Source organism: Trichoderma harzianum (genome assembly GCF_003025095.1).
Source record: "Trichoderma harzianum CBS 226.95 unplaced genomic scaffold M431scaffold_3, whole genome shotgun sequence".
Taxonomy (NCBI): Eukaryota; Fungi; Ascomycota; class Sordariomycetes; order Hypocreales; family Hypocreaceae; genus Trichoderma; species Trichoderma harzianum.
Window position 1 is genome coordinate 2104023 of NW_020209251.1, and position 26879 is coordinate 2130901.

Below are 26879 nucleotides of genomic sequence, written 5' to 3' on the forward strand. Positions count from 1 at the left end.
CAGCTGGTTCAGCTGGCCAAAACCTGGCGGTTACCCGTCTGGTGCCATTCTGGGCTCTGCAGTGGGACTTGCAGCGCTAACCACTCAAGGCTCCACGCCAGGTCACATCAAATATCTCACCCTCCCTCCCACCTTTTTTCTTTACAATCCTCTTGGCCAATATCATTTCCTGCGGCTGGCCTCCTCTTGCCCGCGCCTCTTCTTCGACTATCCTCACGGGCATAGTCTTGCCTTATCATCCTTTCTTCTTTGTTCGGTCAGAGCCTTGCGGTCGAGGGTTACGGCCGATTCGGGACTGTGGCGCGGAGACTGACTCGATCCGCGGACTCTCCCCGCTGAGAACTCAAAAAACCACTTTTCTCCCTCCCTCCCGACAGACTCTTCTAAACAGCAAACCGGGGAGGGAACAGCGTGCCTCTCAGCTAGCCAGGCTACTGCTCGCCGAGCAGGAAAATGGACCCGGGCAACGTCTATAGCCATTCCCGCTCGAGGACAACCTCTTCCAACGTCTTTCCAGCGCAACCTCAGCATCCCTCGCCCATGCTTTTGTCGCACCAAATGTCGAGCCAGCAGTTCAATCGGCAATCGCCTTCAGTGAGCACCTTCAGCAACTCGAGCATACAACCGCCCGCCGCGTACCGAACGTCGTCCAATTCGGACCTTCGACGGTCCATCTCTAACCGCTCCTTCGGCCAACCCCAGGCATCTGGCTATGTGGCTCTCTTGCGCAAACAAAAGGCAACGGTGTGGTGCGATCGCGCCCAGTATGAGGACCCTCGGATACTCGCTCAACAGCGAGCTGCCAAGATGCGCGCCAACCTGGAGGTTAGCGGGGCTAACCGGGGAACTGGCTCAGCTGGTTCCTCGTCAGGTGGCCGCACAAGCACGGGCATAAGCGCAACCACAAAGGTCGCTGCGAAGATCCGGCATCACGGTAAATTGCCCGTGGTTGGATATGCCAACGAAAACCACGTCGGTGTTGGAGGAGTACCTATGCGACTCAGCGCCACCGAAGTCGAAGGCGAGAGCAGCGAGGAGGAATTTGCGTCGAGTTCGCACCACCGCAGGACAGGCAGCAGTGGACGGAGCAGCATCGGTAGCAGCAGCCGCCGCAACGTCTCTTACAGGGCCTCTGGAGGCACTGTCACCGGAACTGGATCCCAAAGCGGCCGGCGATGGAGTCCCGGCGATACTCCAGAAAGAGCTGGAAGCTTGGTTGAGCAGCCAGAGGACACTATGCCAATCATCGACGATGCTGCCAGCGGAAGAGCTCAGAGCACGCATAGCGGCAGCAGCGCTGAGCGCGCAGACAATGTCGGCGAACTGGGAGCGGCCCCAAGACTTGCGAGCAAGTCACTGATGCACTCTGCCCTGACAAGAGAAAAGAGCGTCAAGTCTCCCGAGGAGCTAAAGAGAAGAGGAAGTGTCGACGAGCGAACAGCCACCCTGACCTCCCAGCGCCTTTACATTGCCAACCCTGATTGAAACCCCTTTGTTTCGACATCTACACATTCCGCATATACACCATTCCATTATTACGCGACGACGGACAACGCCATCTCAATTGCCTGCCATTCGTTATCTCCTAATCAATATCATCACCAACAACAACTACAAATTCACAATCGTTCATGTGCATTATCAATTTTTTTTTCTCCTTCTCTCGTTGTTCTTCTATAGTTTTACTACCCGCATTGTTAGGCGTTTGGATATCTTGATATCACTTTGGGCATTGGAGGAGGGAAGTGCAGTCGCTAATAAGGACCTTTTTTACGCTTTATATTTTGTTTGTTTGCCTAATACACCTTCGCTTCTGGGATTAAGCTTGCTGGTTGAGCGAGGCAGCTGAGACGAGGCCGATAACGGGAGAGATGTGAGAATTGGGAGAAAAAGTACATTTGAGATGCCTGAGAAAGGCCAGTTGAAAGAAGATAATATGACGTAATGGTTAATATGTTAATACTCTTTTTTCTCCGTCGGGTGATTTTCCATTCTCGTGTTGAATGCTTTTTTGATATGCTGGGGGTTAATTTTTTTGCATGAATCGGTTTGGCAATCCTGTCGTCATCGATTTTCTCAGACATTTGCATGGCGGGAACTGGGACACTGGGGTGTTTTACATGCCAGGGCCAGGAAAGAGCATTTTCTTTGCTTGTTAACTTACGGAGTAATTACTCTGCAAATATAGACCTTTCTGTGTTCATGGCTCACTTAGCTTCAATATTTAGTTTTGAAATGGGCATTCTGTTTGGTGTCATGTGTGGAACTCTAACTTAGAAGGGGCGTGACGCTCTTTTCATGTGATTCAAACTTTATAAGTGTGTCGTGTGAGGCAGCTCTAGTGGTCGTTTGGTAAGCCATCGGACTATAATTTTTAAGAAATTGCTGTATTTCGGCATGACTTATTTTGTACAGCGTCTTGGAGTTTTGATGAGGGTATCACAAAGCCCAGATTGTGCGAGTATCTGCTCAGTCTTGTGAGACATCAATGCCAATTGGAAGAATAGAGTGAGAGTAGCCAGTACATACCCCGCAGCCTTAATTATGCGTTATCACTCAGTACCAGATACTTTTTATCTTTGTAGCACTGGAGCGTCACTCAGCTCCCGGCTTTTAGCCGTGGCTGCCTACGCTTCTCAAGCGATTAACGCGTCCTCCAAAGTGGGAAGCGCCAAATTAACGCGTTCAGAGCAATCGCGACGCCGCACTAAATTGTATCGAGTCTCCAATTCAACATCAAGCAGCACAGCCTCTATCATCGTCGAAGTGACCACGCGCCCCTCGTTCCCTTTGTTTGAACAGCAATTAGAATCGATTTCGTTTTCTCTTCCTGGTCTACTTCATTCAACTTTTGCGTCTCGATTCACTAGATCTTTTCTGCATCGCTGCATATCGCCCCCTCCTTTCGATCCTTGTGCAGACACATGCTCAGCTGCACGCCGAATGCAACGCCAGGGTTTCTTCCACAGGTGAAGGTAGTTTCTACGCAATCCCGACAAAGCTACATCCATTCAAACCGCAGTTTGGACCACAATGCCTCTGCTTGAGGTGTCACATAACGCCAGGGAGCCAGAGTCCTCTGGGCGCAAAAGAAGTCACCACGAGTTCTCCGCCGAGCCGGGGAAAGTTGATCCGGCTGAAGATGTTAAGAACATCTCGCCAATGGATATTCGAGAACCCAACAATGACTGTGAGCACAAACCATGATTCACACATTGCTAAATCACAGCACAAGACACTAAATATCTACCAGCACCTCCATCTTCACCGTTATCATCGCCTGCCCTATCAGAAGTTGGAGATGACACAGTGGCACGCGACCCATTACTGTCATCACCAGCCAAAGCCGTTGCAAAACTAGACATCTCTGGATCCTCCGCACCAGCATCAGACTCAAAGCCTTCCGCAGACATGAATCCACCGCCGAAACGGAAACGCCTCACGGCGGCAGAAAAAGAAGCCCGAGATAAGGAACTTGCCGAGAAAAAGGAAGTCCGAGAAAAGGAGCTCGCCGAGAAAAAGAAGGAACGTGAGGAGAAGGCAGCAGCACAGGCCGCGGACAAGGCTAAAAAAGAAGAAGAGAAAGCAGCACGAGCAAAGGAGAAGGAAGAGAAGCGAAAGCTGAAAGAAGAAGAGGAGAAAGTCAAGGCCGACAAGAAGCGAAAGAAGGAAGAGGAAGCTGAGCGGAAAGCTAGAAGTCAGAAGACTCTAGGCAGCTTCTTCAAGATTCCCAGCACTCCCAAGAAACCCGAAGGAGAGGATGTGGCTAAAGAAAACAGCCCCGCAAAAGCCAGCTCCTCGGTGGTCGAGAAACAGACAGTGTCGGAATACTCCAAGATGTTCAAACCATTTTTCGTCAAAGAAAACACTCTACTGGCGCCGATGGTATGCCAGATGGATGAGACGACTCGGGAAGCGAAATCGAAAATCCTGGACGACTATATTGCAGGCCAGAGCAGCGAAAGTGCTCCTCCACAATTCAACCCTCAAGAGGCATTCTCCTTTCCCAGTCTCCCTACACCCCGTGGCAAGCTGCATCAGCCAGTCCGGCATTTGATGGAGACTGCTTACAAGGCTTCGCAAGATGCTGGGAAGAGTGGTAGTGCAGATTCTAGCAAGATTTTGGCGGAATTCCAGGCTGGGCTGAGCAAGATCCCTATGAAAGTGATTGCTTTCTCACAGGATGTGCGTCCTCCCTACTACGGTACAGTAACTTTCAAGCCCTTTGCTCTTGGCAAAGGAAACATGCAGAAACTAGCACGAAAATCAACGGGCCGTCGGCTACCACTCGACTACGACTATGACTCGGAAGCTGAATGGCAGGACGAGGAAGAAGGCGAGGATCTCGACCTGGAGGATGAAGAAGAGGAGTTGGATGACGAGGATGATATGGACGGCTTTCTTGATGATTCCGAAGATGTTGGCCTCTCTAGAAGAGTATTTGCCGACACCTTGAAGCCCGAGATTACGGGCCCATGCTTTGAGAACCAGAACCGGAAAGGCACAGTCCCAGCTCTGAACGACAGCAAGATGGAGTTCATTCATGGTAAGTTTCTGACTATTCATTGAGTTGAAATTTGAGTCCTGCTGCTAACATACTCTTCAGAGGGTCTCAACCAGCTATGGGACATTGATCCATTTTCTACGAAATACTGGGAACCAGAGCCTAGCAAGGTTGCCAAGAGCAAAACACCAAAGGCCATTAAAGCCGAGAACGATGTCAAGGCTCCCCCGCCTGCCCCGACAAACGCTTTTGCCGCCTTGGGAGGTGCTGCTGGCTCCACCTCAGCCCCAGGTAAACTTGTCAAGCCCGAACTTCTAAACGAGATCAAACAGGCCATCTTAGACAACAAGGCTCTCTCCAAAGTCGGCATTGTTGACTTCATCTTCCATCAGTTCAAGGATAGTGCTTCACGCTTGGAAGTCAAGAACACGATTGAGCATGTTGCGGAGAAGAAAGGTGCCGGCCGAGCCAAGGAGTGGGAGCTGAAGCCTGGCCATGAGATTACTCTCTGAGGTGTTTTTCTCTTTGGGTGGTTTCGCTGGCGACAATCTTCCGTTACGATTGATGATAATCGGCTTAGCATGGAGTTCTTTGGACGATAATAGGTCATTCTGGTTGCTTTGAGGGTTTCCCAAGCTGGTTGCAAGCTTTGGGCTGGGGTATATTATTCGCATGGCTGAGGGGGTATATTATATAGATACATTGTGCTAGTTAGAGCATGTACAGCATCTGCAGAGTGGCAAGCAAAGGGATTTAATTCGAGGGAGCTGCATCATAGCATTCAATGAATATTCATTCCTCTTGATATCGATAATTTCTTAACATCCCATGATGCTTGGTACTGTAGCCGTCGAACCATTTTACGTGCATGCAAGGATGACGCGGAGCGCGGGGCGTGCAAAATATCAAGCAATTCGCTAAGGCAGGTCCCTGAACCCCCTGTCTGAGTCGTGTGTCCACTGATTGGCGACCGCCAAGAACACTCTCTACCCTCCCAGATCTTCTTCCATTCTTTTTCTCTCTTCCAACCTCCAGCCTTACTGCAGCCAACCAAGCAATAAGCACGGCTCCGCTGCACAGACAATGATGAGGTGAGAACTTTATTGGTCTTTCTAGATCACCACCGCAGCTTCCGCCCTACTTCCGCGCTATTCGATTGCGCATCGCCGATTCGACGGGCTCCTATTTATTTATTCCGTCTTATCCTGGGAAGGGGACATTGATTGTCGTTCCAGGAGAAGCGAAATTGGACCAACGGCCCTGATTGCACAGATTCGCAATGTTGCGGCACAGTTCACGATAAACACGCTATAACAATATTTCTTGACGCATCGACTCTTGCCTTTATCAATCCATCTCTACGCGACATGCCAAGTCGCCTGGAATGGAAGATCCGTGGGGTTCGCCGTGGGCTGCAGACTCTCCGGCTAAGATAGAACTCCCAGTCGCGCCCCAGAATGCGCACTTCTCAGCCGACCATCTGTTTCCTCGACGAAACTCTCGTTCGCCAGCGCCGTCGCGATCGCGGTCACCGGCATGGGAAGATGACGATGCTTGGGGCGGGTGGAATGGCGGTGATGCTAGCGGCAGCGGTAAGGAAAGCCCCGGATGGGGGAGAAGCCCTGGGCTGAAGCCGCTGCAAGGCGCACCGTCGGTGAGGTCGATATCACCGGATCCTTGGAAAGATGTGGCCTTGAAACGGCTAGACACGACGGCGCTAGAAAATGAAGAAAGGAAGCCAAGAGAGAGGAGAGCTTCTGAGGCTTCGGGCGACGATCGAGTCGTGGATTCTGCAATTAGCCTTGGGGATGAACATGAATTACAGAAAGAGGAGGATTTAAAGAATGATATTCCCGTCGTGGTGCCGCCATTGGATATTGATGCCACGGAGGAGGCATGGCCCGTTGAAGCAGCGCCGGAAGCGCCGGCACCCGAGGTGGTGATTCCGGCTATTCAACTTGAACAACCAGACTTTCCTCCTGATACTGGAGCACCAGTACCTGCGGCTATCCAACTCGAACAACCAGACTTTTCTCCTGACACTGAGGCACCAGTACCTACTGCTGTCGATGACAAAGAGCAAGATGAGGCGCTATTCACGGCCGAGGAGCCTGCTCGGAAGGAGGAAGACACTGCTCCTCATAATAGCGTTGAGGTAGAAGAGGAACAACAACCAATTCCACCTGTTGAAGTGATTGAGGATGAGGTGGCCATTTCGGGACAAGAAATTGCTCAACCTCCATTTCATGTTGAGAGCGAGATTGTCGCAGAAAATGAGCGCCAGCAGCAGGAACCCTGGGATGATATTCCGCCAGTGCCAATTGTGAGCGAACCCAACGTCTTACAAACATTCACCACCCCTTTCGAGTCCGACGTTGTGGAACGCCCTGCATCTCAGACGTACTCAAAGATTCACTTTCCCATTGATCTTGCCAAGCTTGACGATTTGTTTCCGTCGACGCCGCCCATTAAGACAGAACCAGAACTCGTTCCAGACGTCATCATCGACGACACCTTTGGTTTAAGCAATGAACGCAGAGCGTGGTACCGAATCTCCCGTTATGGGTCGAAGAGGAAGCACGATTTGGGAGGTGATGAGAATTACGTACGCGTTAGCTGGTCCAAGTCACAAATACGGGAGCGTACCACCCAGACTGTGAGGAGATGGATGGAAGAGGACTCAATTACTGGGCGAGTTGTTCTGGGAAGACGACTTGGTGGATCTGGTGCAGTCATGTTCAATTGGAATTCACCAGCGCCTCAAGTGGAAATTGGAGAGTTCCTGGGAAGGCATTCAAGAAACTCATCTTTGACCGTGCAATCGCCAGTCGCATCGCCTACTGCATCGTCATTCGCCTGGGCTAGCAGCGTCCCATCATCGCCAGCGGTTTCCAGACATCCTTTAGCCAATGAGCTCACACGAGGAGATGCACAAGAAGTGCATTCACCAAAAGAACCCAAAGCGGACTCAGCTCGGCAATCCTTGTCTCTTGATCCGCCGCCTCAGCATACCCGGGCGCATATTCCCTCGCCAATTCAGATTCCTCCCACTTACCCCATCAACAAAGAGGACGATGACGACTGGGGCGAGATGATGACTGCTACACCGACCACTACCATGTCATTTGAGGACGAAGACACCGTCAGCAACCGCCACAGCATTCCTCCTCAGTCTTCCCTCCAGTTTGAAACAGTGTATGAAAGTCCCAATCTCCTTGCATCAAAGATCGAAAAAGCTCCGAGCAAGCGGCCCTTTTCATGGCACTTGGGACAGACGCTCAGCAAACCCTTTAAACGAGGGGGCAAGACGCCTTTGACACCAGCGTTCCCTAGCCCTCTCTCCAAACCAATGACACCACCTCAGGTCACTCCTACTCGCCATACCCATACCATGTCTGCCGACACGTCACTTGTCCATCCATCATCTCCCAGGCCTAGCTTGAGTGTGGCGGATGAAGAGACCGTGGCCAGACTTTTAAATGACATCCCTGATCTTACATATATGTTGCGCTGATACGGAAGTAATATGAGGGTTTCGTGTTGAATATTCGATCCCTGGAGGATTTTGAACAATATTGGTGATGATAATAGCATACGGACATAGCAAGGCGTATTATTTGGATTACGTAGATTATCTTGATAGTGTGTACCCTGGAAGGAACAGCTTTTGGATATTCCGCATCAATATAGAAGTTTATATATTTTTGATAATCTCTTATAAATCTATCAAGGCTACCTAGTATTACTAACATAGGTAGATTAATTATGGTTTCTAATTAAATTCGTAAACTCGTAATCGTACAGCGAGGACCGTTTATTCTCGTGAAATTTCGTCTGAACTCCTCCTCTTGTTTGTTTTATCAGAAGCGTAAAGCTTCGAGAAAGCACCGCCCTTCAAGAGCAGTTCCTCCGGGGCACCAATCTCCGCCAGCGCTCCATCTTCAAGAACAGCGATGGTATCGAAATCGAGTAATGAGTCGAGACGATGCGCAATCATAATGACCGTGCGGTCTTTGAACTCTGATTTGATGACAGCCTGGATTTGGGCGTCGGTTTGGTTGTCGATACTGTGTGTATATGGTTAGCTTTTCGTCTTGCTGAGTTTTAAAGATTGAGGGTTGGGAAAACATACTTGCTCGTTGGTTCGTCGAGAATGAGGATGCTGCTCTTCTTAAGAAGAGCTCTTCCAAGACAGAACAGCTGTCTCTGTCCGTGAGAGAAGAAATTCTCGTCCATCTTCTCATCAAGAGGATTCTTATCCGCGTCGATCTTAGAAATGATGACATCCCAGATAGCAGCTCGCTGCAGAGCGCTGACAATAGCCTCGTCAGAGTGAACTCCAAGGGGATCGGCATTGAACCGGATGGTGTTGGTGAAGAGGACAGGATCTTGGGTGAGGCAGCTGAGCTTCTGGCGGATGAGGGGCTTGGGGACCACGGCGATGTCCTGGTCGTCGAGGAGGATCTGGCCGGCGGGGGTGTTGGCCATGCGGAAGAGGGCTTGGATGAGGGAGCTTTTGCCGCTGCCGCTGCGGCCGACGAGGCCGAGCTTTTGGCCGGGCTTGATTGCAATGGAGATGTTTTGGAGGACGGGGTGGGAGGTTGAGCTGGAGAAGATGGGGGAGTTAGCTTCATAGTATTCTGATGTAGAAGGAGGCAAGATTATGGATACATACTCGTATTGTACGGAGAGGTTGACGAATTCGAGAGAGCCTTGAGCAGGCCATTCTTCAGGGGGCGTATAGCTTTCTTCGGGGAGCAGTTCCGAAGGGGTGGTTTCTTCAAAGGTCTTGATGCGGGTAACAGCTCCGAGCGACGTTTCCAGCTGAGACCATGCAAGGATAATGCCCTTGAGATTGAGACCCAAGTTCATCATATTGACAAGCGCAACACCAAGGAGGGATGGATTGAGCTTTCCCCTGAGAACCACAGCAAAGACGACGAGCAGAACGGTGAGAACTGCGACTACGAGGTCGAGCACGAGGGTGAGCCATCGCTGGATGCAGTTGAGAAGATAGGAGGGCTTTTGGGCGTTGTCGAGGAGAGACAGATTTTTGTGTGAGTAGGGGACAGTCCAGCCAAAGGCGCGGATTGTGGCGAGGCCGTTGATGGATTCGAGGAAGTGGGAGTATAGTGGTGCTTTGTGCTCGATCCTAGATATGGATGGTCAGTTGATGATATTATATGAGACGTTGAGTTAGCTCTTACTCTAGAATACGGAGCTGCTTGGATGTTCGGACATAGAAGCGTTGGATCATGAGGAGGACGATGATGACAAAGGGCAGGGAGGCGGCGAAGTAGCCGACGGCTCCAACTGCCAGTCCCGTCACACCGATACAAGTTGATACATCTATAATTATCGAGTTAGCTGTCAAGTCATCTTGATTTGCGAGTATGGGTAAGGGAGGAGTTACCAAAAAGGAAGATGGCGAGGGCCACAGGAAGGTCAATGTCTACCAGACGCAAGTCTTGACTAAATCTATTTCCAAGACGGCATGTTAGTAAACTGATTAGTGATTTTATTGGAGAGGAAAACATGCCTGTTGATGAGTGAACCAGTTTCAGAGTTAGAAAGAAACGACATGGGAGCCCTGATACAATGTTAGTCTGGTGTTCATAAGAACAAATTCGTTTCGAGTCTGGGACTTACTTCATGACTGCGTTCAAGATTCTGCTGTGGAACTTTTTGCTGACTGCTGGTCCAAGAATAATCAAAAAGTGCCTGGTATGTTGTCAGTATGTGTATCCTTGTTGGTCGAGCTTGGACTTACATGATTGCCAGAGAGATAAGGACAGCCTCTATGACGGCCATGACGGTAAAGATGCTCAACCAGTATCCGACGTCGTTGCTCGAGCGTCCTCGGCCATCACCCCACCAGGTAAGCCAAACAGCTACAGACTTCCATTAGGATAAATCGAATAGTTGTTCTGTAAGAGTACTCACATCTGAAAGTCGATGAAAATGCCTGCCCAACAATATATGCACCGCCAACAGCCAAGCTTAGGGGCCGCATTGCGCCAAAGTAGTACTTGAAAGTGCTGCGGTCACTTGAAACCGTCCCTTGCTCTTCCATTTCTTGTTCTACTTCTTCCTCCTCGATGCTCTCATTGCTCTTCTCAGTCTCTTCGATGTCCTTTTTGGAGGCAGTTTCGCTGTCGCTGTCGGAGTGAGGATCCGTGACGTCGAGACTCTGGACGTATTTGCCGCTCTCCTGAAGCTTTGCGAAAGATCCTTGCTCGATGACTTGGCCATCTTGGCCTAGGGCGATGATGTGGTCGGAATTGGGCAGAAGATGAACTAGAGGTATTATTTAGAATCTCATTTCAATACTCTCAAGGATATTTGTTAGTGGTGAGACTTACCAGAGTGTGTGGCAAGAATCACTGTTGCACCACTGCGTCGGAGAAGACCGTCTTGGCTGAATACACGAGCAAATACGATGCGTTCCGTTGCCTTATCCAGTGCACTAAACACGTCGTCAAAGATGGCTACCGGCTTTCGAGCGTATATCGCACGGGCGATTGCCTGCAAGTCGTTAGACACTTACAGTTCATACGAATCAAAAGGTTAAAGCACTTACAAGTCGTTGTTTCTGGCCTCCGCTAAGCTTCACTCCCTTATCTCCAACAACTGTCGCAATTCCTTCTGGCAACCGACTAAAATCCTGAGTCAAATCGCAAGCCTCAACAACCGTATCGAACCATTTGTCCTCGAAGTGCCCAGATTCCGCCACAATATTGTCCCGGATTGTCGCATTTATCACCCAAGGAGTCTGATCACAGAAAGCGATGCTGGGTGTCGAGAGTGAGACTTTTCCGCCGGTCGAGGATGTTTCTCCAAGAATGGCCTTGAGCAGACTTGACTTTCCGGAACCAATTGGACCAACAATCATGGTGAGGGATCCCGATTGTGCTTGTGAAAAGGACACGCTAATGTTGCTCAACACTTTCTTCTCCTTCCAGGCAAAGTCTCCTCCAGCAATAGAGACACGGGCGCCTTTTTCGTTATCGCGATCAAGCGTGCGAAGCTCAATACTACTTCTTTGTGATCCGACTTCTTCGCTCTTCGTTGAAAGTCCCGGTTGTGCGCAGATCTCGCGGCTATCAACTCTTTCGTTAAGCAGGAGAAACTCCTGGATACGCTTGAAACATCCAAATGCAGCATAAGCAGACGAAATGTTGCCTAGGAGGAAGCTGAGAGGGTTGATCATGACGTTAAGGATAGAAAGCGCCGTGATAGCTTGTGATGCTGAGAAGGACTGGTTGTCACTGAGTTTGGCGACAATGGCGTAGGCGCCAAAGGTAGCAGCCTGGGTCAGACTGACGTTTGCGTTTCCTGGCAAATATCACAAAGATTAGTTAGGAATGCTTGAATGGATTGGTTGAATAAGAGAAAAGACATCAGCTTACCGACGGTGTTGGCCCACACAATCATTTGTCGGTAGTGTTTGCCAACGTTCAAATCCTGGTCACGTTTGTCTTCAAGGAGGTCAGTAAAACGTTCAGTATAACCCAGCATCTTGACGGCCTTAATGGAGCCGAGCACTTCAGAAGTGAAGTTGATGCGAGCCTGTGTTGCCTTCTGGTAAACGGTCTGGCGTTTGACCAAGACTTTTCCAATAAACCAGCACAAGACAATTGATACTATAGGTTGTAAGTTATAGAAAATAATATAAAAACCTAGTTATGAGACTTACCAATAGCCATAACGATGGGAGCAACACAGACAGCGCCCAGCTGTGCGTACAACATGTAGACGGCGATACCGACGGTAAGTGTGTTAGCCCAGCCTTCGATGAGCAAAGCGTTTGCTCGCTCGGCTAGAGTCTCAATGTCATTGCCCATAAGCGTAACAGCCGAAGATTCGCTCAGTTCGCTTGCCGAGAGCCTCAACATCTTGCGGTAAATCAGGCCAATTAGGCCTCCTCGAATCATGGCGCCAACTCGAAAGGTGAGATGTTCGTACCATGCCGTCAAGATCTAGTTTCAAGAATTAGTCCCGAGTTAGAGATACTATTTAATTATTGAGGTATAAACGCACAGCTGATCCGACAAAGACAAGAGCAAAGGCACCAATCAATCCGTAGCCGATATTATCAGAGTGATCGTCCTTGGGCATGGCGAGAAATCGTAGCGCTTGGGATACGAGGAATGGCTGCGCAATTGTCAAGGCAACCGTAGCCAATCGAGGAAGAGCAATACCGGCGATTTCGAGCTTGAGGATCCAGACAGTGTTGAGAAAGAGGGATGCCTTTGGTCCATCGCGGGTGACTTCACATGCGTCAGTTATGAAGAGAGAGAAATGTGTGAAGCGAGTCGACCGTGAAACATACCCTTATCCCATCGCTTTGTGAAAATAACAGCCAGCTTCTCAGAAGAGAGTTTCTCGTAAATAGCGGGGAGGTCGTGCATTGTCAAAACGGTAGCCCAACCAGAAATAAGCAGCGAGTTGAGCCAGATGAAAAAGCCGCGGTTAAAGGGACCGCTGGTGCTCTCTGTCGACGGTTCCTTGCTCGAGTCTACCAAGATCCTCCTCTTCTCGACATTCTCCAGCACTAGCAGGGCCAGCTTGAGAGCGGTTGAAGTAGAGAGCACTGCCGCATACGCGACATTCACAGACAGAAGCCATTCCGTTCGTAGCCGGGCAGCGTCGAAAAGGAGGGACGTGAAGAGATACGAGGTAAGGAGGAAAGATGGACGTATGGATTTGACGTGTTCGATGTGCGAGAGGAGAACGATGCAGCACGCGGCGATGAGGTTGAGAATGGCGGCGGCGAGAGAGAATCTGGTGTTGAGGAGTCGTGAAGAGGCGACGATGGCTAGGGCGCCGACTTGGATGCCTGCATATGCACTTGATGCGATCTTTTGGAATAGTTAGATATTATACTGATACGAAACTTCGAAGCTATAAATATGGATAACCGACTAGTTTTGGTGTATAAGCTGATCGTCGCTTCGCCTTGTCGGGAGTTCGTAGGAGGTAGAAGGCTCGTGGAATGGACAATAGGAGAAACAGAGCAGCGGGGAGCGTGGACAAGATGCTTTCTTCAAACGACACTGTACAGCACAATCAAAATCAGTAACCGCGTATAATAAATGCCTTTCACTGGATTTCATCGGGACGTGTCGCACGTGTAAAGTCGAAGCCACCTCGACAGCCATCGGCCCAAACCGCCGGGCCGAAGAAGCCATCACCACACGCCGTGGCGTTGTAAGACCGGTGGCGAATCATTTCTAAAATCAAAGCTGCACTTCTTTGTAAATTAAATTACGGCAGTAATTCCATTGTCGCACAACTCTCTTGAAAGATGTCTATACCGTAGGGCTGAAAGAAAAGTACATCATTGATAAGCTGTGTGGGGGGACTTGAATCTTTATAATAAACTCAAAAAGGAGCTTTCTAATCATTCCGGAAATGGATCTATGGATCTATCATAGAACGCACGTATGCCGCCGCCTAATCGCCAGCTACAAAAGATCCAATCAAGGCGTGGAGCATATCGCGAAAGCGGTGCTGACGACGGTACGGTAAACGTACCCGTAGAGCTGCTCCGAGTCATAACTAACTAACCGGTCATCTTTTTTTCTCTCCCAACGCCAACCCTAGTCGTTATCTACAAAGGATCCAGGTATTAGAGCTTCGCTTGTCCGATATGACTCTTCGGGTTTTGCCCCCGTAGTTTGCCCACGTACGAGTTAGTTGCCCAGCGGCTCTAGTTCCGGGGCCGGGCTCTGTGGGGAAGAGAGTTCCGCCCATTGGATTGGATCTTTTGTTTAAACTTATTTTTCTTCAGGAACTTGAATAGGTTCTCGTCAGCGGCCGCGTGATTGTTGCGCGGCCTAAGGCGTAACTAACGGGTCGACTGTCTGTTCGGTTGGTTGGTTGGTTATTGGAGAGACGCGGCACTAATCGAGTAGTTGGCCGACACCATTTTAGGCAGGTGAACCGTTGGATAGTCAAGCATTGGGACGAATTTGGTTATCAAGCATTATGTTGCTTTTACTCGTATATGCAATTGGAATACGGAATCTCCTTGTGACTCTGTTGCTTTATCATGTTGAGGCTCACTTTGATCTTTACTTTGCAACTTACAAATACACCCAAGAGATTAGACGAGAGACTGTCACGACTGCACTCATCTTTGTTATTTGAGCAGCATTCAATTCACACACTAGTCTTCATGAGGATTCATCGGCTCCTCTTCCCCATCTTGCTCGGCTGAACTCTTCTTCGCCGGTGGGGGCCGCACAAAGATCAGCCCAATCCAAGTAAGCAGGGACAACAGCGCAATGTAAAACCAGGGCAACCCAATCCAAATGCCTTTCCTCTTCATTCCCTGATCGAAACACCACGCCAGCACCGGGCCGGCGATAAAAGAACCGATAATTTCGCTCGTGCTAACCAGAGCATAGAGCCGGGACACGAATTCAGGTTCGACATAGTGAGTTATGGTGGCTCGAGCCAATGGACTGGCGGCTGCTCCAAAGGTCTCGACGAAAAGGCCAATGACGAAGAAGAAGATGTTGTGACTGAAACCCTCAATCATTGCGCCAACAAAGAGTAAAATTGTAGAGGTTCGAGTAAGAAACAAATCCTTGTTAAAGGAAGTGTAGCCGAATCGGGGCGACATGAGAATGTCGGAAATCTTGGGCAGGACGGCCAACACGGTCAGGTTGAGAAGTCCAAAGGGAGACAGTAAAAAGGTAGTCTCAGCAAGGCGCCACCCGAAGTGCGTGCTAACATATTGAACAATCGTGCTCGTGTACGCTGTAAATCGTGCGGCCTGGAATAGAAACGTAAGGAGGACCAGAGGGATACTTGGGTTCTTCAACAAGCCCAGAGCGTCTTTAAGATCGGCCAAGTTTGTGACTATTTGTTGCTTAATGGACACGTCGTTGTCGCTCATCTTCTTCGTTCTGTCCACCTGAAGTGTCTCGGGAATGAAGCAAAACAGCAGTAAGATGACAGGGAAACTGGCGCAAGAGGCTATCACGGGTATCCAGGGGCCGTACTTTTCCATCAAGAATCCAGTGAGGAGAGGGCCGGCGAGGCCACCAGCCGTGGCACCAAACGTAAGTTGAAGGAAGCTGGCAGCTCTAGAGAAGGGTAGATCGTCAGTTTCTTGAGCATAGATATGCACCATGGTGTATGATTTCTTGAGGATGCCCTTACTTGTCCTTCTCAGAACTAACATCAGCAGCCATTGCAAAGAGCATAGCTAGCACAACCGGGATTCCGCCACCGATCAACAGAAATAGCGAGCCGGTCATGAGTAGGTAAGGATTCTTGCGGAGGGCATGCTGAGCAACTCCAAGCAGCAGCGGGCCAGAGATGGGCGACAAGGTCATGCCTCCATAGGCAAGCATCATTGTCGGCTTGCGGCCAATCTTGTCAGCGAGTAAGCCAAAGGGAAACGTAGTGAGTAAACCTATACATTGTGTGAGCGAATAAAGTCAGTAAGCGCCATTAATTCATTTCAGTGAGACGCACTCAGGATGGAGTGGAAAAGCCCCAGCCACCCAAGCAGATATGCCATCTGCGCCTGGATCTCGTCCTTTTTGCACTTCATCTCGTCAATCAGATCCAGCGAGTCGTCTTGATAGTAGACGTGGCAGACAGTATCCTCAATCAGGCGGTAGACGGGCACCATCAACATCATGCCGCTGGCAACAATCAAAAACTCCAAAAAGGCATACATCCTCACTGCCGTCTTTGGCGTCTTCACCTGCCAGCGAGCTGCCTTGAGGATTCGAGGCGGCGCCTCATCCTCAGCGGGAATTGGCTCATGCTGGCGCTCGCTTTCCTCTAGCAGAGGCGCATCCGCAGGAGTTTCAGTGTCCAGCTCGAGGTCTGACATGGGAGAGAAGAGAATGCGAAAACCAGTTACGCATCAAATAAAAAGAAGAGAAAGGAAAAGAAAATGATGTGAGAAAAAGCAAAAGCGCCCACTACATCTTATTACAAGTAAGAGTTGAGCACATTTGACCAGGGGCAGTGAAAAAAAATGGGGGAGATTGATAAAGGGTGGATATCCGTAGCTGCTCGGCTCTACGTGGATCACAATCCCGGTCTGCGATGCTCGGCGCTTGCATGTTTGACACTAACAAGGACACACTTTATTCTACAAATATGCGCTGATGGAACGCAGCCTGGATTGGCATGACGGGACGAAGCCGTGGCATCAAGGATGCAGTCTATTCTGAGTTGCAGGAAGGGCTAAGCCAAGATGGTTCGCTCGGTGTGCGCGGCTGAGACCAACTAATAGACTGGCGATGCCGTCCTTTGCTTGTGCTCGAATCGGAGAAGCAGCCCTGCAGTACAAATGCGTGGGCCATGACGCGTTTGATGGGCTAAAGTTGCGAATGATGACCCGAGCTGATGGCGAATCGCATCTCAGGGCGGACGACGGAAATGCTGCTTGTGGGAATAACGGGCTTTTTCACATGCGTCCAATGATGACACTGGCATGGAGGGGCTGAAAATGCTACCTGGAGCTGTTTATAGTGAAATTGCTTCAAAAGAGATCTATTAAAGTGAGACTTTTCGATCTAATACAAGATGTGAGAGTTGTCTAATTCAATGAAGATGAGCTACCAAACGATCATTTTTAGTTTCATAAATAAGAAAATAAAAGTCCAGCTCAACCGTGTGTTGCTCAGTAAGCCCGTTGTCTTCTCAGTGAGAGCTTTATTTCATCAATCGTCATATTATGTATGACTTCAACCCCACTCAGCGTGACCGAATATTCCCAGCTTAGAAATCCTCACCTTCACTTTCTACCATTTTATCGCGAGTATTTCAAAACATTGAGCTTCAAAATCACTTATACTCACCTTAACAAAGATACCGCTCATATCATCAGTCTTCCCTTCACCATGGCCGCCCCCCTTCGTATCGGATTCGTGCCAGAGCACTTTTCTACCCCGCTGCACTTTGCTCAGAAATACTTTGGTCTCGATGCCACTCTGATCCCTTTTCCGTCAGGCACCGGCCACATGATTACAGCCCTGCGAGCCGATGAGATTGACATTGGCATTGGCTTGACAGAGGCTTGGATCGCTGGACTCGGAAAGGAAGGCGTTGAAGGAGATGGCGGATATCGTCTGGTTGGAACCTATGTTGAGACTCCCCTCTGTGAGTATATATCCCACCAACATGACAATGGTCTCAACTCAGATTCGGCACTGACACAAACCCATAAGGCTGGGCCATCTCAACCGGAGCCAAGCGCCCCGAAATCACCGCCGTCGAATCCCTCAAGGGCGGCAAGATCGGCGTCTCCCGCATCGGCTCCGGCAGCTACGTGATGGGCTACGTCCTCGCCGATAAGAACGGCTGGCTCTCCCCCGGCGGCGCGGAGCCCTTCTCCGACACCGTCGTCCTCAACACCTTCGAGAAGCTGCGCAACGCGGTCAACTCGGGCGAGGCGGACTTCTTCATGTGGGAGCACTTTACCTCCAAGAAGTTTTACGACTCGGGCGAGATCCGCCGCGTGGGCGAGATTTACACGCCCTGGAGCAGCTGGAAGATTGTGGCGTCGACGAAGCTCACTCAGGGAGGAGGGCTGGATGCTCGCGTAAAGGATCTGTTTGAGAAGCTGGATAAGGGCGTGGCCTACTTCAATGCCAACCACGACGAGGCGGTGGAGTACATCTCGACGAATTTGGACTATTCGGCTGAGGATGCGAGGGAGTGGCTCAAGACTGTGACTTTCCCAGCCAAGACAGAGGGTGTTAAGCCAGATGTTGTATCAGGCTGTGTTTCCATTTTGCGAAAAGCTGGAGTGCTGGCTGAGGGCAAAGGCATGAGTTCAGATGCAATGATTGTGTGAGAACTTGTTCGTAAAAATTCAAGATAGCTGGGCGGACATGAAAATATGAGAAGTTGATAATGTATTACTATCTAGATTAATATTACTTTATATGCCCCTACGCTCTGGGCAATATCGTGTCCTGTAACACCATTATTACTATTATAAGGTAATCCTTCGCTTCCAAATGCCATTAACAAGGTCAATCATAAGTATTCGCGGCGGTGATGCTGATGCTGTTCAAGAGCACATCTAAGGTCCGTAGAGGCTCCAGTTGATGGAAGCGACGTCGGCGTAGCAGTCAGAGTTGATGGCAAACTCGTGGCTGGAGTAGGAGCCGGCAGGGAGGTCCTCGAGGGTGGCGCACTCGGGGAGCAGGCGGATGGGAACACAGCCCTCGGGGATGTTGCGCTCGACCTGACCGGTAGAGCTGATGGTGGTGGCGGCCTGCTTCACGACGTTGAACTTGGTGCCCTGGTAGTAGGCAAGGGGCACGTTGCAGATGACATAGGTCTCAGGTCCGAGGTAGCGGAAGCCCTCGGGGAACTGGGAGATCTGAACGCCCTTGGTGCCAAGGCCGCCGTTGGCATAGGCGGAAGAGAGAGTCTTGGAGTCGGGATCCAGAGTCAGAGAGATGCCGTAGGGAGAGAGGGGAGTGCCCTGGTCGGTGATGGTGGTGACGCCGTTGAAGCGGCCTTCGGCAGCAGTGCCGTTCTGGTAGAAGATGCCGTGGTTGTCGCTCTTAGAGCCAATGCCAACCTCGTTCAGCCCAGCACCGACGTGGATGCTGTTGACATAAAGGCCCTGGACGGAGGGCGAGAAGTCGAGAGCCTTGTCGGTGACGTTGACGACGAGGCGGAAGCCAGTGGACTGCTTGACGGGAGGGTAGTTGGGGACGATGTTGAGGGGAGAGGCAGCAGCGGCGCCGACAAGGCCAAGAAGAGCAGCAGTAGAGACAAACATCTTGAAGATTGTTGTTGTTTTGTTTGGTGGTTGGTGTTTGTGTGATGTGTTGGAGACTTGGCTTTGTTGGTGTAAGTTGTCAGGCTTGTTGGATGAAGACGAGATTCCAAGCTCCAATGATGGGCGAAGCTGGCAGACTATATAGCCGTTTGCGAGTCTCCACGATCGTCAGATGTCATCAGCCCAGGATCCAGCTTTGTCCTTGTCTGTGCTGTGCTGTCTTTGTTTCTCCTCAGAACAGGCATTGCCACCTCAAGCCAAGGGAGCAGCTTCCCCTCGCCAACAGCCAATATCCCCATAACTCCCCATAACTCCCCCAAAGCACAGCGCCATCGCGCGTGACCGGATGCCTGTAAGTCGCCTGCCACGGCCGCCCGCCTAGGCGCTTAGGGGGGCAGAGAAGCACCAAGGCTTGCCCTAAAGCCCCTAGCAGGTCAAGGCTAAAATGCCGACGGGGGGGCGCCACATCTCGATGATCGGCAATGTACCCTTGGCATCGTCATGCTCGTATTCTGCCCTGCATAGTATGATTTCATGCGGTTTGTATTTGTGTACAGCAGCCGGTAACACTTTTTTTGTCCCAACAATATGAATTGTTCCAGAATGATCTGATAAATTCAGTGCAAGCATATTGGCATTCGATGTAGCAGCTATTCAACTCAATAACTACTAGGTATGTCACAATGGTACCTGTACATGTTGAATCTCAATGAACGAAGTCTCCCTGACCAATACAGGTATCTCGGCACTTACCTTAGTAATCGGAAGCTACCTCCAGCTTGTCTTCTAATAATACTCCCGTTGTCCCGTACAAATGGAATATGCAATTTCAACTCTTACCCAAAACACCACAAGATCCGCCCCGTCATCCTAATCGCCGGCATCCCCCTGCTTCTTCGCCCCCTCTGACGTGGATTCCACTTACACCACTTGCCGTTGAAAGCTGCCACTACACATTACGAGTACTTACTTGACACCTGTATTTCGTTCTCGTGTGTCACTAGCATAATTCCACGCATCTCCGAGCGAAGTCGAAAAATGATTCCATGCAGGCATAAGGAGTTGACAGTGGAGCAGTGCTGATGGCATCGTCGCTGTGATTGATGGCATTTTATTTGTCTGGCGCTCTGTGCCCAACCATGATCCCAGCCGCATCGTACTCCGGGAGAGGCCTCACTGCGGTAGATGCTTTTTTTGCCTTTCCCAATTCTCCGTGTTGGCAGACCTGCCGTTGATGCCGTTAGCCACGTTTCAAACCAAGCATCGTTCTACGGCCATTCCGATCGGACCCCGGAAAGAAACGAATAGCAGACGGCCGTATACGACCCTCTCATCGTCAATTATACTAGACAAGAATCTGACCCAACGATGACTGCTTCAATGTTGAACATACATATGCAGTGGCCGCCATACCCGGAAGACCGTGCCGAGCCTTGACTTAGCTTGAGTGTGCAATATCGGAGCCGCAGATCACAAACGGCTGACCCGTCGGGTGTCTTTCTGTCTAGAAGGGCGTGATGTGGTAATAGAATAGCAGGGACACGTTTCTTATACGACCTTTTCTCAAATCGCTACGGACTGCTTCATTCATCATAGTCCGGACGAGAGATTCCGTCTGTTAGTGTTGTGCTACGTTTCACCTACAGCACCTGGTGAGCCTCTCTCCTGAATGCTCCACACTCAGCCTACATACATATGCCGTTACTACGTTATTGTTATGTATGTGTGAAAGCATACTTGGCATCCGAGTCCCATAAAGCATGCAGACCTATTTCCCGAACTGCCGGCAATATTAGCAAAGCCCACCCGCCTTGGCCATCTCCAGCTCATCCTGCATACGGTTGCCGGCGCCATGTCAACCCAAAAGCCGTCCCTGCGCCACTGTCATCGGGAGATATGCATCTAGAAAAGCAAAGAACCAGATTGTTCGGCCCGTGCTCCTCGTCGCCGCAGGCATTGCCGCCACGATCTCTTGGGAAGAGAGCCACAAAATACGAGGTGGCTAAGACAGAATAGGCGGGCGGCACCCTTGTCATCCTAGTTGATATAGAACGAGTATACGAGCGGCCGCATGGCGCCGCTGGCTGGTGTTCTCTGCGGCTCTCGCTAGCATGATGGAAGCATGTTGGAATAAGGCCTCTGGCTTGGTACAAGCATCAACATCAACCCTGCACACCGCTGCTTTTTCTACATCTTTCCACTCGTACTTTGACTACCAGGGGGGGTTTTTCATTTGGAATACGAGTAGGATTCCCCATCCAACATTCAATTCCAGTCTCCTGAGCCGGAAGAATAGTCATCAACATTAATGAGTGAAGTGCGCAGACCAGCAGGAGATAATAACTCCGTGTTCAAATCCCGCGATGTCTCGACCAAATACACTCAACATATGGGCTGAGCGTGAACAACACATTTGGTTTAATCCAATTTTAACCAAATAGATGAATGCTAGCTCTTCTTGACAATAGAATTCCTGGCTAAGACGGGGCTTCGAATAGAAGTATTGACATTACAGGGTAGAAGGCCAATATAAACCGTCCAATTCGCATGAGTTCTTCCAAAATTGGAAAATCACTAATCGTAGATCGTTATGTAGGGCTGCATTACTGATCACCTAATCTCGTTTTGTGTTCTTCTCAAATATTTGTGGTATTCAGGCTGCTGATCTCAGCGATCCAGTCCTATTCCGAGTCCTGATTTTGTCTTGCTTATGGCTTTGTGGATCCAGTTGCTGGGTCGTTGGATCTGGAATATGACAAGTTATTAAGGTCACAGCCAATGAGTTTACTGCTTTTGTGAAGAAAATGGGTTCTACTACTCGATCTCATAGGGGAATCTTTTTCATGGGCTAAACGAGCTGTACTGGGATTAACCATGGGTATATGGGCGATATCCATCTTACAACAAATGCGGACTGTGGCTACTACTACTACTTCGGGAGCCAACCTACGAAAACAAATGGCTTTGTTCTTCCTCCTATAAGAAATCAGATGTAACAAAGAATATTTTGTAATGTCAAACAAGTGGTACATGATGGCTGTGAAAACGAAGCGTAATTGCGGCTATTACGGCACCGTATTCATACGCGGAGGCACGATTGCCCATCATTTCCAAACAAAGGCACTTTGTTCGAGCCGTTTTGTTGCTTCTTCGTATATCGGCGATATCACGAAAATGTCGGGTCGAAAGGGCGGTATGGTAAAGGAGATGGAGGCCTTAGGCGCATCTACTCTGCCTCCTTAGCTGCAAATTGTATCATGTTACTCATTCCCTTTGGAATGATGCAGAGTTACTGACTCACGCAAAGTCCGTTCTCAAAGTCCGTTCTCAAAGTCCGTTCTCACGGTTCGAACAAGTCATCTTGATGAGCTGGACAGATATGGGGCTTTGATGTCGAAAGCGTTCTGAGCGTGAATGTGTATATAGCGGCTGAAGACGGCACCTCAGTTGTTCAATGGCTGCACCATGTGTGATGAGTGGATAATGAGTCCGGACACAGTCTGGGCAGACTCTTACTTCAAGGGTGACCGCGGCACGTGGCGGTCAACCTACAATTATGTGGTCTTTTTGAACGGATGTGCCGTGGTGTGAAAGGCTCGCCGGCACAGTTGTTGTGGCATTGTCGACGACAGAAGCGAGTACACAGCGATCAGTCAGGCCGCCCGGGAGGTGGCCTGGATAGTCAATTTGCTGTCAGAATTGAACTAGAACGTCAGGAAGCCCGTCTCTATCTTCAATGACAACCAGGGGCAATCAAGCTTTGTTTCAATCCAGAATTTCATGGTAGGATGAAGCATCTACCTCTGGAAAGTCACTATATCAGACAAGAAGTCGAGGCCAGCCGGATTAGCGTTACATAGGTACAAGTCGACCGATCAAATGATCGCGGATGGCCTCACCAAGCCACTGTGAGAGTGCTCAACGCCGTGATCATGTCGCGTATTGTGGATTATCGTTGATGTATCTCAAGTAGCTCGGATCAAAGTGCCGTTATTTAGTAACCTAATCAATGGTGATTGTTGATCCTTTTTTGCGGTGCCTTGAGATAGTTTGGGGATCGATTGCTGTGGGTATATGATATCGTCAGCAACAAGAGACGCACATGCGTGAAAACAGATACCATGGTACAACTCCATGCTTCTCAAAATTGCTTATGAGAATATGGTTTCATCCACAGACGATACGGAAGCAAAGAATAAGAACAAAAAGGATTTGGTGAGGAGTTGAGCTCTGCCGGCTTGTTTGTCAGCCCGAGTTGAGCATCACTTTGCCCCGTCAGCTGGCCCATCCGGGTTCAATCATTCTGGGGGGGATTCTGGGTTCTGCTTCTTCAGCATCCAACCAACAGCACTTGCTCCGGCTTCTAGCTCAAATAACGCGTCATTTTTTTTTTGTATCCATGAAGACGGCCTAGGCCTTGAACTTGACCCGAAAGACCGACGGGGATGTAGCAAGCAAGCACGGCCTCATCTCTTCGGACTTGTCTCGCTGGGGCGGGCTCCTTTACGCCTCGCAGCCTCACATCACAATCTGTTTTTGATTTTGTAATTGACGCATAATCATCAATCGAGAAGCTGCAGCGGCATCTCTTGTTTCAAACATGAGCGGCAAACGGGCTGTATATTTGCGGCAATTCTGTCTGCAGTAGATGTATCATGTATGCTTCAGGACGCGCGACCGCCTCGGCTACGCAAGGGGTTCAACGCCGAATATGGAGGAGATTCGGCGAAGTGGGCATCTCTCCCAATGGATGGTGGATTAGCCTGGCAACTGGGGTCTGGCACGCGCGAGATTGCCGGATATTATGGGCTGAGGGGCTTCTTGTAACTGGCGCGCGCGGCTTGGGGCTTGCGGGGGCTCGGGAGAGGAGGTTCGGAGATTCGGATTCGGTGAGAAGGGCGGGGAAGCTGATTTCGGAGTACCTGCATGGGCGGGATGGGGAGGACGGACCAGGCCAGTTCGAGGCTATTATACGATGTGACGTGATCATTGGCGAGAACGAAGCCACAGGGCGCGATGTTGTTGGTGCCCGCACAGGCGAGTGGGTTGTCTTGATCCATCAATTGGTTCTTTTTGCAGCTCGTTTGATGGCTGAGAAGGGCTTAGATCTTCTGTCTTCTGATGGTAGCAAGTGGCGGCAATGGAATGAAGAAACAATGGAGCTCCTAGAGCAATTACGTTCAGCACCGGGTGAACTTTGCCGTGAGATTGTAACTGGGCAGAGGAGACTAGGCTCATGGAAGTAGATGCAGGGGATCTGTGCTGTGCCTAAATTATGCACATCTATATTGAAAGTGATTCGTTTCTATACTCCAGTTGATGAAGTATTGCTGTTGATGAGTTTTTGTGTAACTTGGAATGTAATAATACGTTGAGCAGCACACAGAGCTATTAATTGACAAGTCTTTTCAGCTTTGATGCTAATTCTAGCCTTACTTGGCCTTCGAGCTAGAAGAAGGCATCGAGTGGGTTTCTAGACCCGGTGGACCTCGATGGATACCGAGATAATGGCAGATTGAAACGTCCATTACCGCAACTGGATCCTCTCATCATGTTATAGAAGTGATAGGAGCCATCTCTCCGTTGAATGCGGATGTCTCGGAGCCAAAGTCTCGACATGTCAGTATATTTGTACCCCAATGGGGTATAGAGAAATTATGGAAGATAATGAGATACATACGCCTATAGAAGGCGGCTTCTATAAGTTGTAGTAATGTAATGGCTCAGATGTAAACAACTAATAAGATGTTACATGTGATTACCTAGTAGATAACGAGATGATGAAATAACTTGCTACTGCTGTTTTAAACTATTACATACGGGTCCTTAACAGGTGGAGCTACCACTGACACTTGCCTCTTCAGATCAACCTCCTCCAATGTGATGACTCCTCTACCCTCTATAAGGGTATATGTCGCGAAAATTATGCGCCTACCATTGAAATGTCGTTTAACTCTAATGAAACCCTGTCTCCAGATCTTGTATGACACACAAAGATTGCAACATCCTGATGAATATGTAGTGGTAGTGGATATCACGGCTGTGGGTCTTATTGGGCAACCTCAACATCTACAAAGTAGCTAGTCGCTATCGGGCAGCGAAGTCACCATGTCAAATCCTTCTAGAAGCAAATGCGTCGTACGATTCATCGATCTGGCGATAGAGTACCCGTTGATATCGACCCGCTCGTTCCTGCAGGAGATATATGGGTAGGAGAAGGGGCATGGAATTGAGGCTGGAGATGATGTGCGCCACAGGTCGTTTGCTTGATGACTGATTGATGTAAAGCCACGGTAGATTTGGGGTTTTTACTTTTGGTGGTATCAATGGTGTAGTAATGTTGGAGATATCCTTCCCTAGGAATGAGGAGATTGGAGAAGTCGTATTGCTCTTCCACATGGTTACTCACCTCTTCATAGCTTACATGGATGATCATTAAATGGATGGAAGATGTTTAATATAGGGTTATTCCTATATATTATATTCGAGTACTGATCAATCACACACAACAAGAGGTATTGTTTTATCATTGTTAATATGCCCGTTTACATGATGTTGATAGGAGTAGGGTAGGTACTCCGCACGTGTAAGGGAAAAGTAGCAACAACACTTCCCCCCAAGGTGCGGGATACATCAATTTCTTGCTTGGATGTAAACTACAAGTCATCGTATGCTATCAACGAACTACTATCTCTACATATACATATATTTGCAAGCATTTCTCAAAGAGTTGCTCATCAGTCTCACAATTATACGCTGGTCAGCTGTCAATGTTTGGAGGCTCCAAGCTCCGTGTCTTCAGCGGGGTTAAAAGCGGCAATATTGTGGGGAAATTCCAAAAGGGAACATGCGCTTCTGTCATGGAATAAGACGGACGGATTATACAGCCTGATGTATCCAAATCGGCCGAAAGATGAAGCAATCGCCTTGCCACCCCTCACCGTGAGATGAACAAAACTGCAGCAAAGAGGGTGTCTCAAAGGCGGGGGAAAAGAGGAGGCCCAGCCAATTGATGTTCATCCTCGCATATTAAAGGATATTTCAATGTGCAGCACTGAGATGAGCCAAATGGTTGGTGCGGCTTGATGCTGATTGGCCGGCCGAGTCTCTCCGGCTTAACTTTTAGGCTCCGTGCATGTAAGTGAATGTTAGTCGAAGCTTCAACTGCATGTAACCTACGAGAGACAGTAAGACCTAGACAGACCATCACTGTAAGGTAGGCTATTCATTCTACCTACCTTGGTAGTATTCGAGGATTGGAACTAGCAAACGATGAAATTGCCTCATTGAAACACACGGCGGCATCAGCCTCACACAGGGCAGGACTTGCATTAGCAGAGTGGTATTGCGTGCAAATAAGACATGAACTACCAACATACCTTGCTGCGGCATGCAAGCGTGTCCAATAGCACTATAGCTTTTGGAGTGCATGCATAAACGACGAGACGGTTTGTAAATTATATGTCGTGGTTGATGCTACAGTATATCTCTCTGTGTAAGTGATGAGGACAGCGTAACATGCCTCAACTATACTTTCTTTCTATGTTAACACAAATACAACACAACACAACATGCCAGATATAGAATCCATACCGCCAAACT

At 49.4% G+C, this 26879-nt stretch overlaps 8 protein-coding genes across 8 annotated transcripts; 5 read left to right on the forward strand and 3 right to left on the reverse strand.

Annotated features, from left to right (window-relative positions):
- Positions 1 to 453: 453 nt before the first annotated feature.
- On the forward strand, positions 454 to 1485 carry M431DRAFT_3030 (hypothetical protein; the record flags this gene model as incomplete). Its single annotated transcript, XM_024914168.1, has 1 exon — positions 454 to 1485. The coding sequence occupies one exon, from the start codon at positions 454 to 456 to the stop codon at positions 1483 to 1485; it is 1032 nt and encodes a 343-aa protein (XP_024777676.1).
- Positions 1486 to 2690: 1205 nt separating this feature from the next.
- Positions 2691 to 5308, forward strand: M431DRAFT_110014 (hypothetical protein). The gene is made up of 3 exons (XM_024911738.1): positions 2691 to 3190; positions 3254 to 4546; positions 4607 to 5308. The coding sequence occupies exons 1-3, from the start codon at positions 3034 to 3036 to the stop codon at positions 5014 to 5016; spliced, it is 1860 nt and encodes a 619-aa protein (XP_024777677.1). The 5' UTR covers positions 2691 to 3033; the 3' UTR covers positions 5017 to 5308.
- A 237-nt stretch (positions 5309 to 5545) lies between these two features.
- M431DRAFT_505559 (hypothetical protein) lies at positions 5546 to 8236 on the forward strand. The gene has a single exon (XM_024918655.1). The coding sequence runs from the start codon at positions 5889 to 5891 to the stop codon at positions 8016 to 8018; it is 2130 nt and encodes a 709-aa protein (XP_024777678.1). The 5' UTR covers positions 5546 to 5888; the 3' UTR covers positions 8019 to 8236.
- Positions 8237 to 8293: 57 nt separating this feature from the next.
- On the reverse strand, positions 8294 to 13735 carry M431DRAFT_110019 (hypothetical protein; the record flags this gene model as incomplete). Its single annotated transcript, XM_024911739.1, has 16 exons — positions 8294 to 8571; positions 8637 to 9110; positions 9180 to 9656; positions 9712 to 9853; positions 9918 to 9982; positions 10154 to 10225; positions 10275 to 10395; positions 10448 to 10801; positions 10867 to 11029; positions 11085 to 11839; positions 11914 to 12147; positions 12201 to 12483; positions 12545 to 12774; positions 12837 to 13365; positions 13430 to 13560; positions 13636 to 13735. 16 exons carry the CDS (start codon positions 13733 to 13735, stop codon positions 8319 to 8321), a joined length of 4383 nt encoding a protein of 1460 aa, XP_024777679.1. The 3' UTR covers positions 8294 to 8318.
- Positions 13736 to 14675: 940 nt separating this feature from the next.
- On the reverse strand, positions 14676 to 16361 carry M431DRAFT_78274 (hypothetical protein; the record flags this gene model as incomplete). Its single annotated transcript, XM_024922670.1, has 3 exons — positions 14676 to 15600; positions 15677 to 15932; positions 15995 to 16361. 3 exons carry the CDS (start codon positions 16359 to 16361, stop codon positions 14676 to 14678), a joined length of 1548 nt encoding a protein of 515 aa, XP_024777680.1.
- Positions 16362 to 17379: 1018 nt separating this feature from the next.
- Positions 17380 to 18335, forward strand: M431DRAFT_492243 (hypothetical protein; the record flags this gene model as incomplete). Its single annotated transcript, XM_024916989.1, has 2 exons — positions 17380 to 17638; positions 17707 to 18335. 2 exons carry the CDS (start codon positions 17380 to 17382, stop codon positions 18333 to 18335), a joined length of 888 nt encoding a protein of 295 aa, XP_024777681.1.
- Positions 18336 to 18566: 231 nt separating this feature from the next.
- Positions 18567 to 19277, reverse strand: M431DRAFT_492278 (hypothetical protein; the record flags this gene model as incomplete). The annotated part of the gene is made up of 1 exon (XM_024916992.1): positions 18567 to 19277. One exon carries the CDS (start codon positions 19275 to 19277, stop codon positions 18567 to 18569), a length of 711 nt encoding a protein of 236 aa, XP_024777682.1.
- A 4197-nt stretch (positions 19278 to 23474) lies between these two features.
- M431DRAFT_355318 (hypothetical protein) lies at positions 23475 to 24731 on the forward strand. The gene has a single exon (XM_024914510.1). It carries the CDS (start codon positions 23933 to 23935, stop codon positions 24521 to 24523), a length of 591 nt encoding a protein of 196 aa, XP_024777683.1. The 5' UTR covers positions 23475 to 23932; the 3' UTR covers positions 24524 to 24731.
- The last annotated feature ends 2148 nt before the right edge of the window (positions 24732 to 26879 follow it).